Below are 14118 nucleotides of genomic sequence, written 5' to 3' on the forward strand. Positions count from 1 at the left end.
TGTTTTATACAGATAATGAGTGGTTGTATTCATACACAAATGCACCCCCTCCCAGATTCTCATTCCTTTTATCATCGCAGACCACTCACCTGGGATCACTTTCTTCCAACCTTAAACATAGTTTTTAAAGTATTCGTGTTGGTTATTTTTTTTCATTAAATTTCTCACCTTTGGTCTCAAATAGTCATATTTTACTTACTTTCTTCAAAGATACATTTGTTGCATACAGAAACCTGATGGCGGTTATTTCTTCCAACGGTTTCATTATGTCCTTCCACTGTGTCCCTGACACATAACTTTATATTGAATGTGAGTGGAGGTACATGTATGTTGCAGAAGACATCACGTAGAGATACTAACTTTGCAATGCAGTCAGTGAATGCATAGAGTTTTGGATATCACTTCAGTGAGGATATAAAAGTGTAGAATGTAAAAACAACAAACACACACACAAAAAATAAAAATAAATAAATAAAAAGAGTGTAGAATGTAGAGAATGAATAATAAAGTGGGCATCTGGTGATCAAATCAATGGATTGTGCTAGAAAGTCACTAGGTGTTCACCAAAACTGTTTTCTCCTTCTGGACACCGAAGAGGACAGGCATGTCCCAGCTTCCCTTACTTAATTTGGGACCATGCAAGTGAATTTTGGCCAATTGAAATGGGCAGGAGCGATCGTGTAAAATATTTCTTTGATTTATCTTCTCATTTATGCTCCTTCTTGGGGTTGCCTCTTTGGGTCTCACTGGTTCCAGTTTTCACACCTCCCCAGGAGTTACTGATTGCTCCTTTGGGAGCTGCAGGTCCAGGTGATGGGAAGATAATATCTTCATGAGAAGGAGGACCATACCTGGTGACCCTGAGGCACTAGATATCAGGTTGGGCCATCTCATGATCATGCATTTATGCCTGGATTTCCCTGCTCTCAGAGTTCAATGGGAAGGCAGGAGGAGTTTGAGCCTTTGTTCTTGTGAATTAGACATGAAATATGACATCATCTTATGAAATAAACCATAATATGAAACTATACTAATTCCACTGTCCACTTAAGCCTAAGGAGAATTAGTTTTGATAGTTCTAAGTTTTGAATAATATGTCCTGTAAAAATTTATCACTTTGACAATAGAGTTACCTGTAGTTTATGAAAACTTCCTGCAGCTAAAGTTAAAAAAAAAGTTAAACTAAAGGTATACAGGTGTGCTTTATGCAAAAATTTTAACCATTGCCTATAATGCTACTTGCTGACTCAGGGAATGATTGTATTTTATATTTTAAAAAACATAATCAGTGATTCTGCGAAGAGGAGCCTCTGATATCCTCCTATAGCCGTATGTGTGAGAATCTTGTGGAGATGATGAATAACAATAATAGCTTGTGTGTATTTAGCACCAGGCCTTGTGGTAAGCACTTTTCATTTCACTTCCCATGAGGTAGGCTGTAGTATATTCCCATTTTAGTTGAACTTTGGGGGAAGGCGGTGCTCATGACTTTTAATGAGAGCTCCCACCCGGGGGGGTTTCTGTGTCAGAACGTGTAGGTTGGATCCGAGAACTTGCATTATTAGTAAGTTCACAGTGATGCTGACCCAATTTGGGTATGAACGAATTAGAGGTACATTTCATGTTTTTAAACGAAGACTGCACGAGAGAGGGATATTCATTGTTCAATTTAAATCTCAGTCCCCAAAACTCAAGAGAGGTGAAGCAGTTCTCCCAGGATGAAAGAATGCTCCACCTGCTGGAGACGGCGGAGGACGCGGCGTTGTCACAGGTGACCACGGAAATCTGGACGCGTCGCCTTTAAGAGGGGTTCTGGCCCTCCGCGACCAAATTCCTCCCCGATCTTTCTCCCTCCACAAGACTCCGCACCGCTGTCGTGGAGAGCCGGAAAGTTGGTATGAGGACACAAACTCCTTTACCCAGAAGTCTGTGCCCGGCGCATCCGCGCTGCGCCAATGACAGTCCGGAAGATGGGCGTTTCCTGCCGCCCTTGCCGGCAGAGGCGGGACTTCCGGTGTCGCGGCCGTGACGTCGTCTGCTTGCGCCAAGGCTGTCGGGAGTGGCTGAGGAGGTTGGCTGGGAGGCCTTGCTGGGGTCCGCCTTCCATGCGGCTCTTCGGAAGCGAACAGGGAAGGACAGTAGAAAGGATAGGATCTCCCTCCGCGTCGTTGTTAGGATCCATGGTCCCCGTCGTGTTACGGGCCGCCTTGCGCGGAGGTGCTGGCCGGGGCTGCGCTCTTTCCGAGGCCTTCGCACCCGCCCTCCGTCTTCGTCCGCTTCCGGAGGCGGCACCCTGAGCCTGAGCGCCTTTTTACAAGGGGGAGCCTGAGGCTCTGAGTGCGATAGTCGTCCCGAGGCCACTCCGCCCAGTGTGGGGTGGGGGTTCGGCTGCTTCCGCAGAGCCCGCTCCAGTCGCCAGTTTCTCGACCCGGTTCTGCTCAGAGGATCCAATGGCGGCCGCGGCGCTTATGGACCGAGCTCAGGTGAGTGGAGGGTCCCTCAAGCCCTCACCGCTTCAGGTGTAGGGGATGGTGTGTTCTAGAGCTTTCAGCACTTCGCCTTCATCGCTCCCTTCTCTTGAGTATAAAGGCGGTGAAGGGCGGTCCTTGACGGTGGACATGTGGCGAGGTTCCCTTTCCCAGTGTTGATGGGGTGAGGCGTGAAATGGCTTCCAAGGCCCAGGAGCCAACTGGTACGAACACTTGGAGGTGAGAATGAATTAGGAGTGTTCAGGAAACCACAGGTTTATGTTATGTTTGGTGAGAATAGAGAGCAGGCAGTCAGGAATCAGGCCTAGAATGGCAGCCTGAGGAGCTGGGCCTCTTTTCTGGTGGTGGCGGGAGCCATGGAAGGTGTGTAACAGAGAAGGGAAGTGATCTGACATAGGTGTTAACAGGCTTCCTCTTGTAGCAGAGTGGAAAGATTGGGGAAGCCTGAGGGTGGGCAGGGAGACCAGGATGGAGTCTACTGCAACAGTCCAGGTGAGTGTTGATGGTGGGTGGACCAGAGTGGTGGCAGTGGAGGTTAGAGAGGTGTATGGATTTTGTATATGTTTTAAAACTAGGGTCGTTGGAGATTTTCTGATGAGACATAGTGAGATTCTGGGACTCTTCACCTGCCCTGTCCCCTGCACTTGAGTCTGGGAGCTTTAACGGAGGGGTCCTTTCTAGCTCAGTATCCTAAATTTAGATCGAGAGTTATATGAAGAGGTTCCTGCTTCTTGCAGCCAATAGGATGAGGACTGGAAGAGTGTATTAGACCCAGGAACAGCATGTGTAAATGCTTGGAGGTAAGGTTGAGTTGGGAGTCCTTAGGCACCTGGGTGGCAGTGGTGCCTGTCATAAAGACATATGAGTACTTCCTGGATACTGTATGCAGAGTGACTTCAGGAGTGGAGGTTGCCTTGGAGGTGCATATGGTGTGGATCAGAAGGTTGTCAGTGTTAATGGGTTGTGGTCCCGATATGACGAATGTGGTTCAGAGTGATGTACATGTTGGGAGCAGTGTGGACTGATGACCTCAAAGTTGTGTCTGGGAGGCATGTTCTGGAGGATGCCAGCCGGAGAGTGTTTGGTGCCCCTCATGCAAGGCCCATAGCTTCCATAATATATTAATATAACTGCTCAGATGCCTGGTTCTGTTCTGGGCTGCACACAGCGATCAGAGAGACAGGAGAGAGAAGGCAATAGTGGTGTTAAGGTCTAGTATCGCCTCTGAATTGGGCAGCTGGGGAGGATAGGGACAAGGGGGTGGGTAGGTTAATGGGTAGACTGGGGACTCCTGTTGTGTGTGAGCTCAACTGTCCCCTTTGTGGCAGGGCTGTGTGACCTTTGAGGATGTACTTGTGTACTTCTCCCGGGAGGAGTGGGAGCTCCTTGAGGAAGTTCAGAGACTCCTGTACCGTGATGTGATGCTGGAGAACTTTGCACTTGTGGCCTCGCTGGGTAAGTCCCTGTTTCAGTTATCTATTGGTACATGGCAAATTACTCCAAAAGTTAGTGATGTAAAACAATTAAAATGCGTTATGTAACTTTCAGTGTACCAGGAACCTCGCTCGTCACAGCTTACCTGGGTGCTTTTGGCTCAGGGTCTCTCATGAGGTTTCAGTCAAGCTGTCAGCCAAACCTGTGTTCTCATCTGAAGGCCATTCTCGGGAAGAATCCACTTACAAACTCACTCATGTTTTGTGTTTCCAAGATGTAATTTCTTGCGGCTTGTTGAACTGTGAGCGTTAGTTCCTCACTGGCTGTTGGTCAGAGGCCTCCCTCGGTTCCTTGTCATGGTGGCCTTTCTGTAGTGCACCTCATAACATGGAAAGTGCCTTCTCTGAGCAAGTGTGCAAGAGAGAACGTCCAGGATGATGGCTGGTCTTTTTCTAACCTGACCTGTAGAAAATGATCCCATCATTTTTGCCCTGTTCTGTTCCTTAGAAATGTGTCAATCAGTCCAGCCTATGGTCAAGGGAAGCAGCCTACACAGGGGCAGGAATACTGGGAGGTAGGCATTCTTGGGGGCCATCGGAGAGGCTGCCTTCCACAGGCCCTCATGCCCACTCCAGTGTCCTTGGGGTTTGCTTTCTCCCCACTTCCCTTGGGGCAGCTCTTTCAGTCCAGCCAGATCAGTGACTATTCTCCTTCCCTTCTTTGTTTCCCAGAGTAGGTGCTGTGGGTGCCAAGGCTGGGCCGTGTGTGGTGTCCCCTCCCTTGCTGAGCAGTCCCGACACCTATGCCCAAAGCCTTTCAGCATCGGGTTAGGAGTTCAGGGCTCTTTCACTCTGCTTCACAGATTCTGTCTGGCTTGGGCACTTCCATGTCCATAATGCCTCTGTGTCCATGTTCTGCCCCCATCTTCTGGCTGAGATTTCCTGGTGCATGACTATGCCAGGAATTGTAGGTACTGACATGGTCACTGCTTGTGGAAGACACAGGGATGTTCCGCTGAATCCTCCTTCGGGTTTTTTTGTCTTTTTTTTTTTTTAACATTTTCTATTTTTTGTGGGATGGGTCTGTCTAGGTCACTCATCTGCTCTATGTTTTGTTTTGTTTTTTCTTGCAGTATAGTTGATTCATAATGTTGTGTTAGTTTCCCCTATGTTTTGTTTTGTTTTTTTTACAACCTCCATCTTCCGGATCCCATGTAGTTGCCCAGGTGGAGAGGGGCAGGAAGCCCCGGGTGCCTGACAGGGAGCCCTGACTCCAGCCATAGTGAGAGAGGCCATAGAGGGCCTTGCCCTGCTGCATGGGAGCTGAAAGAGAGCCATCTTAGGGCTGAGTTCACATCATACTGAACCTGCTTTGTGTTCACCAGTGTTTTCTTGCCAAGGCACATAGCAGTACCTCACTTCTCCCTTTCCTTCCCCATTCTTGGCACTTGACGTTTCTCTTCTGTCTTCCATCCCTTTGTTGTTTCCCCACCTCTCTGGCCTCTGTGTCTCTCACTCATTCTCCTCTTCTCCGTCCACATTGCTCTGCAACATTGGCTACTATAATGTGTCATGAGTTGTGCACATATCCGTATGTAGTCCTTAAGAACCAGCTACTTACTTGCAATCAGATTTTCCTGGGCTTGGACGCAGCCTTCTGCACAGAGCTCACCTGACACCAGCAGCTGAGGCCCTGCTGAAACCCTTTTGTAGAGGAGTGAGTTGGAGACCTTGCCTCTACTTCTGGTACTGTCCACCATCACTGTGTCTTAACCCAGCGTTAGAGTTCCTCCATACTGTGACGTTTAGAGGCCCAGGACTGACAATGGATGCTTACTCACCCTGATCCTGGCTCCCTCATCTTGCCAAAAGCCAGTGGACTCATTCATTGGTGTGTCACACATACCTATGTGATGGAGTTGCTGCTTCCCACCAAAGTCAACATGTCCTTCACTAGCATTTCTTTGCTTTCAGGTTGTTGGTGTGAATCAGACAATGAGGAGGCCCCTTCTGAGCAGAGCATTCTTGTAGGAGTATCAGAGGTCAGGACTCCTGAGTCATGTCCATTTATCCAGAAAGCCCACCCATGTGAGATATGTGACCCACTCTTGAAAGACATTTTGCACCTGGCTGAACACCAGAGATCATGCCCTGCACAGAAACAGTACACATGTGACCCCTGTGGGCAAGGATTCCTGTTCAGTGAAAACTTTTATCAGCCTCAGAAGCAATATAGTGGGAAGAATCCCATCAGAAGGGATGATGATGGGGCCTTACTTGTGAAGAGCTGTGCTGTCCACATGTTAGGGAGACCTTTTACTTGCAGGGAGGAAGGGATGGACTTGCCAGATAGCTCTGGCCTCTTCCAGCACCAAAGTACTCACAATGGAATGAGTCCATGCAGAAGGGCTGAGTTCATGGAGCCCTTTCCACAAAGCTCCAGACTCGGGCGACACCAGGGAGACCGTGACGAACTGATGCTTCTTAATTGCAGTGACAATGGGAAAGCCTTCCTGAACACCTTCACTCTCCATGACAACCAGATAACTCAGGCTGAAGTGCGAGCTTTTAGGTGCCTACCATGTGGAGATCTGTCCAAGGAGAATTCGGCTCTTACTCATCACAATAAAATTCATAGTGGAGAAATTTCACATGTGTGTAAGGAGTGTAGAAAGTCCTTCATTCACCTATCTCACCTAAAAACCCACCAGAAATTTCACACTGGAAAACGACAGTATACATGCAGTGAATGTGGAAAAGCTTACAGCAGAAGCTCCCACCTTGTTCAGCACCAAAGAATTCACACTGGAGAAAGGCCTTATGAGTGCGGCGAATGTGGAAAAGCTTTTAGCCGCAAAAACACGCTTGTTCAGCACCAGAGAGTTCACACTGGAGAAAGGTCTTATGACTGCAGTGAATGTGGAAAAGCCTACAGCAGAAGCTCCCACCTTGTGCAGCACCAGAGAGTTCACACTGGAGAAAGGCCTTATGAGTGCGGTGAATGTGGGAAATTCTTTAGCCAAAGCTCTCACCTTATTGAGCACTGGAGAATTCACACTGGGGCAAGGCCTTACGAGTGCATAGAATGTGGAAAATTCTTTAGCCATAACTCCAGCCTCATTAAACATAGGAGAGTCCACACAGGAGCAAGGTCTTATGTGTGTGGCAAATGTGGGAAGGCTTTTGGCTGCAAAGACACACTTGTTCAGCACCAGATAATTCACACTGGAGCAAGGCCTTATGAGTGCAGCAAGTGTGGAAAGGCCTTCAGCCGTAAAGACACGCTAGTACAGCACCAGAAAATCCACACCGGAGAAAGGCCTTATGAGTGTAGTGAATGTGGAAAATTCTTTAGCCATAGCTACAACCTCATTGTGCATCAGAGAATTCACACTGGAGCGAAGCCTTTTGAGTGCAGTGAATGTGGGAAATGCTTTAGCCACAACTCCAGCCTCATTCTACACCAGAGGGTTCACAGTGGGGTAAGGCCTTATGTGTGTAGTGAATGTGGGAAAGCCTACATTAGTAGCTCCCACCTTGTTCAGCACAATAAAGTCCACACTGGAGCGAGGCCTTATGAGTGCAGTGAATGTGGGAAATTCTTTAGCCGCAACTCTAGCCTCATCCTTCACCAGAGGGTTCACACTGGAGAGAAGCCTTACATGTGCAGTGAATGTGGGAAAGCCTATAGCAGAAACTCCCATCTTGTTCGGCACCAGAAAGTTCACACTGGTGAAGGGCCTCATGAATGCAACATCTTTGGTGGCCCTTTAGCTGCATCTGTTACACTTGTTTAGCAGCCAGAAGGTTCACGCTAGAGAAAGGCCTTATGAATGCAGAAAATGTGCTGTATCCTTGTTCAAGGTATTAGGACTCACACCAGAGAAGAGCTCTGTGAGTGCCCTTTGTGAGGGAGCCAGCAGGTCAACCTTGTACAATCGTACATCCACCCTGGGGAGATTCCCGATAAGTACCACATAGGTGAGAAGCTCTCATGAGGTGCATTGCACTTCCTCAACTGTCCAGGGCTCTTGACAGTTATATCACTGCCAGTGCCTGTGGTGGAAGCCATCTCATTGGTGTTAAGTTTCCACAGTGTCTGTCAGTTACTCCAATATGCTCAGGAAAGGTGGAGCCCTGTGCTGTCTCTCCTGATCCCTCTAGGGGATTGTGAATGTTCTGAGTGTATTGAAGATCCTCATTTCCTTCCCCATGACGGGGTTCTGAGTGACCATGATCTATCTCTGGCCGAAAGGATCTGAACTGGAATCTGCTGGTGATTACCAGACAAGATTTCCTTGACAATGTTGACTGTAACATGATAGCTGTGACTTATTTATCCTGCTTTCAAGTCACCCAACTTTGGAACTCCCTGCCCCATGCTACTCTGGTTTGTGCAGTGATAAAGGCCTGCTGTGGCAGCTTTTACTCTTGGGAGGTCAGTTCATTGTGTCTAATGGATTGAAAATTGGGTTTCGCCAGCCTGAAGGGAGGAACACCTATTGTTGGCACCAACTTTATGTGCCTCAGAAGGAACAGTAGGATGGCAGAGAATACCTCTCAGTCTAGTTTGGCCTAGTTTGCATTGTTGCCCAAGGCTTGCTAGAAAAGACTGAAAAGCTTTGTGCACATAATCCTGTGGCTTAGAAGTCAGGATTTCCTGTGAGCCCAGAGTTCATTCTGAGGAGGGCACAGTTGGTGTGGAAATCTCCAGTGCTTGTGGAAGCAACATGAATTGGGTCCTTTTTTCCTAGGGAATGTCCCATATTCCCCATCACTTTTGAGGGATTTCTGTCTCCTGGACCTGTACAGGAGCCAGTCCTTGATGTCCAGAATCCCATAGGCAAGTATCATTGACTGGAAGTCTTTAGCCTTTTAGGGCAATATGGGAATCATAGTTGGTATAGAAACGCTGAGATACTGGAGTGAGGATGACTGTGGCTAGTGAGAGGATGTGTGCCTATTCTAACGGAGGCATCTGTAAATGTCCATGTGATTTTGGCTGTATGGCATGAATGGTACAGAAATTCTAAGGACCTTCAGATATCTGAGTCTTCTGTGGCCAACGGACTGTCACAGTAGATAATCTAAAGGTTTGCAGATTTCTGTACCTCCCTTGGCTGTTGATGTTATGGCCATCACAGGCACAGGTAGGAACCCCAGCACTGACAAAAGGGAGATCCAGGGATCGGGCTTGTCTGACCCAGCCAACATTCCTAGTGACAGTAGTGGATGTGGACTTCATTGTTCTCCAGTTTTTGCTGATATTGAGGAAGGGCTTATCCCCCTAAATTGTGGGGAGAGGGATATGGTTGAACCAGAACAGTTGCCAGATGTGACTTTCCAAGAGGAATGGTAAATACGGATTTTTATGGGGAACATTGAGTTCTTAACATCTTTATTGAGGTATTGTGACATGAAATAAAATGAATATATGTAAAGTGTAAAACGTGTTATGTTTCACCATGTGTGTATATACTGATGAGACCATACAACCAAGATAATGGAGATATCCCACACAACCTAAATATTCCTTGTGTCCCTTTATAATCCTTTCCTTCCAGTCCTTTCTAACCCCCTTTCTCACAATTCACAAGTAATAGCAAGCACTTTCTAGTATTTCATATAAACAGAATCCTATGGTATATACTTTCTGGGAAGTGGGACTCTGGCATTTTTCACTAACTATAACTATTTTGAGATTAATCCATCTTGTTGCATGTATCAGTTGTTCGTTTGTATTGTTGAGAATTATTCCATTGTATAGATATACCACATTTGTTTTTTATCTATTCACCTGTTAGTGGATGTTTAGGTTGTTTCCAATTTTTGGCTGTTACAAATAAAGCTCCAATGAAGATTTGTGTATAAGGTATTACTGAATAACATTCCATTGTATGGCTATACCACAGTTTGTTTATCCACTCACTGACTGAGGGGCATCTTGATTGCTTCCAAGTTTTGGCACTTATCAATAAACCTGCATTATGCATTGTGTGTAGGTTTTGTGTGGGTATAAGTTTTCAATTTGTTTGGGTTCAAGCCAAGGAGCATGATTTACTGGGTCATATAGTAAGAGTATGTTTAATTTTGTAAGAAACTCTCTTCCAAAGTGGCTGTCATTCTGCACTCCCACCAGCAGTGGGTGAGTGTTCCTGTTGCTCCATATCCTCATCAGCATTTGATGTCAGTGTTTTGGACTTTTGCCATTCACATAGGTGTGTAGTAATAGTATATTGTTGTTGCTTTCACTTGCAGTTCCCTAATAATATATGATGAATATCTTCATATTCTTCTTTTTTTAATAAGCTTTTGATGGCTAGCTTTTTTTGGCTGCATCAGGTCTTAGTTGCAGCACGTGGGATCCTTTGTGGTGGCATGCACATTCTTCGTTGTGGTGCATAGGCTTCTCTCTAGTTGTGGCATGTGGGTTTTCTCTGTCTAGTTGTGGCATGCGGGCTCCAGGGTGCATGGGCTCTGTAGTTTGCAGCACGCGGGCTCTCTCATTGAGGTGCGTGAGCTCAGCTGTGGCATGCAGGCTTAGTTGCCCTGTGGCATGTGGGATCTTAGTTCCCCAACCAGGGATCGAACCCATGTTCCCTGCATTGGAAGGCAGATTCTTTATCACTGGACCACCAGGGAAGTCTCTCTTCATATTCTTTTAACAGTGTCTTGCAGAGCAGAAATTTTAAATTTTAGTCAAGTCCAGATTACTATGTTTTTCTTTCATGGATTGTGTTTTTGGTGTTGCATCTAAAAAGTGATTGCTAAACCCAAGGTAACTTACATTGTCTCCTATGTTATCTTCGAGGTGTTTTATAGTTTTGAGAAAATATTTGTAAAAGGTATAAGATGTGTGTCTGGATCACTTTTTTTTTGGCTGTGCTGCACAGTTTGTGGGATCTTAGTTCCCCTACGAGGTATCAAACCCATGCCCCCTGCAGTGGAAATGGAGCCCTAACCACTGGACCACCAGGGAATTCCCTAGGTCACTTTTTTATTGTTTCTTTATTTATTTTATAAACAGGATACATAATTTATTACCTATTTTACTATCTCTTAGCATTTTTTTTTAATTAATTAATTTTATTTTGGCTCACTGGGTCTTCACTGTGGCGTACAGGCTTCTCTAGTTGCAGTGCGCAGGCGCACTTGCGGTATGTGGGATCTTTATGTGTATAAAGATCTTTATCTTTATGTTCCCCTACTGGAGCCCCTGCATTGGGAGCATGGAGTCTTTTTTCTTTTTTTTTAAATAAATGTATTTATTTATTTATATTTTTGTCTTCATTAGGTCTTCAGTGCTGCGTGCAGGCTTTCTCTAGTTGTGGCTAGCGGGGGCTACTCTTCATTGCAGTGTGGAGGCTTCTCATTGTGGTGGTTTCTCTTGTTGTGGAGCATAGGCTGTAGGCGCACTGGCTTCAGTAGCTGTGACACACAGGCTCAGTAGTTATGGCTCACGGGCTCTAGAGTGCAGGATCAGTAGTTATGGCACATGGGCTTAGTTGCACTGTGGCATGTGGGATCTTCTTGGACCAGGGCTTGACCCCACGACCCCTGCATTGGCAGGTGGCGTCTTAACCACTGCGCCACCAGGGAAGTCCCTGGATCACTTTTTAAAGCCCATTTGTTGAAAAGACTTTTTTCTCCATTCCTTTTCCTTTGTTCCCTTTTCAAAAACCACTTGAATGTATTTGTGTTCGTCTATTTCTACACTCTCCATTCCAGTTTTTTCCATTTATTGAGATAATAATCGTGTGGCTGTGTGTGGGGGTCTTATTGCCTTTTATTTTATTATATGGTTTATTCCATTAATTGATATTCAGATGTTAAGCCAACATTGCATTTCCTGGGACAAATCCCCCAGATCACGTTGTATACTCCTTTGTGTATGTTGCCGAGACAGTTTTCTGATATTTTGTTAATGTATTTTATATCTATATAGATGAGTGATAATGGCTTTGTAGATTTGGGGATTTTTAAAAAATATTTAATTATTTATTTGGTTGCACCAGGTCTTAGTTGCAACAGGCAGGCTCCTTAGTTGCAGCTCACGGGCTCCTTAGTTGTGGCATGTGAACTCTTAGTTGTGGCATGAATGTGAGATCTAGTTCCCTGACCAGGAATCGAACCTGGGCTCCCTGCATTGGGGGTGCGGAGTCTTAACCACTGCACCACCAGGGGAGTTCCTACATCAATTTTTATATGTAGCATTTTTATCTTCATCTAGTTCAAAATATTTATGTTTTTTAAATTTCCCTTGTAATTTCTCCTTTTACCCATAGGATAATTAGCAGCATGTAGTTTAGTAAGTCTTTTTCTATTAAATTTACAGGGATGGTATCACAGAGCAGGAGGAATGCTTGTGATTTTTCAGTCAATGGTCCAAGTGTTACTGTTGAAATGGGGAAAATCTGTGAGTTATTTGAAGTAACTTGGTTTTTCTTCATAAGATGGGAGATGCTTTTTTCCAGTTTCTCTTCTATTGACAGTATTTACAAGTGTCCTTTTCAATAGGTGGTTGGTTGGGATGTGGGCCCCATAGTCCCTGCTGATCTGCAAGGACACATGTTTTCTTCAGATCCTGTCTTGTAAATATGAGCTGCCAGGCTTTGTAGTTCAAAAGGGGCTAATTATTCTTTTTTTAAATTATTATTTATTTACTTTATTTATTTTTGGCTGCATCAGGTCTTCAGTTGTGGCACGCGTGGGATCTTCGTTGAGGCGCACGGGCTCAGTAGTTTTGGCACGCGGGATCTTAGTTCCCTGACCAGGGATCGAACCCACATCCCCTGCATTGTATGGCGGATTATTTACCACTGGAACACCAGGGATGTCCCAGGGCTAATTATTCCAAGTTCTATTTTTGAATTAAGTCTCCACCTTCACATTTAACACCATTGGCAAAATGACATGAAACAGCTGCTCTTAACATCAGCACCTCTGTGACTCCCAACTGTTGAAATTAGGAATTCTTTCTAGTCTGTCTGAAAATCTCCTATAGTTTAAAAATATTTTTGTTTTAATGATTAAATTACTATACAGTCGATTTTTCCTGGTCATGGACCACCAGACAAGAGACTCATAAATCATAGGCATCCTTATTCCTGAAACTATGATTAAGAAATGTCACCAGATGATTAAACCCAGCTTCTTTGTTCCTCCCCTCTAAAACCCCACAACTCAAAGACCCAATTGCAGTGGGTGTCAGACTTGTCTCCCACTCCCTTGATTGGTGCCCTGCAACAAACTCTTACTTTGCTGCAAACACTCAATGTCAGTTTGGCTTTTGCTCAGTTACAGTAGGGGGTCTGAGCAAAAGGGAAAGAGTAGGGGGAGAGGTGCTAAGGAGAGAGATCAGAAGGATAAGGGGGTGGGAGCACTGGATGTGGGAGGCTACTGCAGGACAAAGAGAGGGTGGATTTACAGGGGAATGAGTCTACTTTTTTCCTGCTGAAGTTTGTCGACTTGCTCATTAGTTTTGGCCAAAAAATCTTTTAGTGATGTAACTTTTTAAACTTTTTTTTTTATGTGTATTTATTTTTGGCTGTGTTGGGTCTTCATTTCTGTGCGAGGGCTTTCTCCAGTTGTGGCAAGTGGGGGCCACTCTTCATCGCAGTGTGCGGGCCTCTCACTATCGCGGCCTCTCATTGTGGAGCACAAGCTCCAGACGCGCAGGCTCAGTAGTTGTGGCTCACGGGCACAGTTGCTCTGCGGCATGTGGGATCTTCCCAGACCAGGGCTCGAACCCGTGTCCCCTGCATTGGCAGGCAGATTCTCAACCACTGCACCACCAGAGAAGCCCTAGGGATGTAACTTTTATTTCAGAATTTAATTTGGAGTCCTCTGCATACTAAGAAAAAATACTATCCATTGGGCCTGAGAACTCTTATTTCCTTTATTTTCAAAGGTGTCTTTCAAATTAACCCTTTTGTTCAAATCAAGTGTCCCCCAGAGTGGCCATTGAAGGCCCAAATCATCCTTAGGATAGTTATGCTATTCAGAAACATAGGCACACAGGACTTCTCTGTGTGATCCAGACAGCCCAGGAAAAAAAACCCAAAAAACAAAAAACATAACTCAAAGGACATCAAAAACAGTATGAAAAGGAATGGCGTGATCCACCAAGTATCTCAAACAACAGGGAACTAACAATAAAATCCAGGTGTCAAACTGAGAACGAAAAGCCACGAAAC

At 45.5% G+C, this 14118-nt stretch overlaps 2 protein-coding genes across 2 annotated transcripts in view; one reads left to right on the plus strand and one right to left on the minus strand.

Moving 5' to 3' along the window:
* LOC132416349 (zinc finger protein 17-like) overlaps positions 1-14118 on the minus strand; it is a 44666-nt gene that overhangs the window by 16720 nt on the left and 13828 nt on the right. The gene's annotated exons all lie outside the window — the stretch shown is intronic.
* Positions 2081-7836, plus strand: LOC132416342 (zinc finger protein 304-like). The gene is made up of 3 exons (XM_059999681.1): positions 2081-2483; positions 3818-3944; positions 5897-7836. Exons 1-3 carry the CDS (start codon positions 2451-2453, stop codon positions 7717-7719), a joined length of 1983 nt encoding a protein of 660 aa, XP_059855664.1. The 5' UTR covers positions 2081-2450; the 3' UTR covers positions 7720-7836.

This window comes from Delphinus delphis, chromosome 20, assembly GCF_949987515.2.
Source record: "Delphinus delphis chromosome 20, mDelDel1.2, whole genome shotgun sequence".
Taxonomy (NCBI): Eukaryota; Metazoa; Chordata; class Mammalia; order Artiodactyla; family Delphinidae; genus Delphinus; species Delphinus delphis.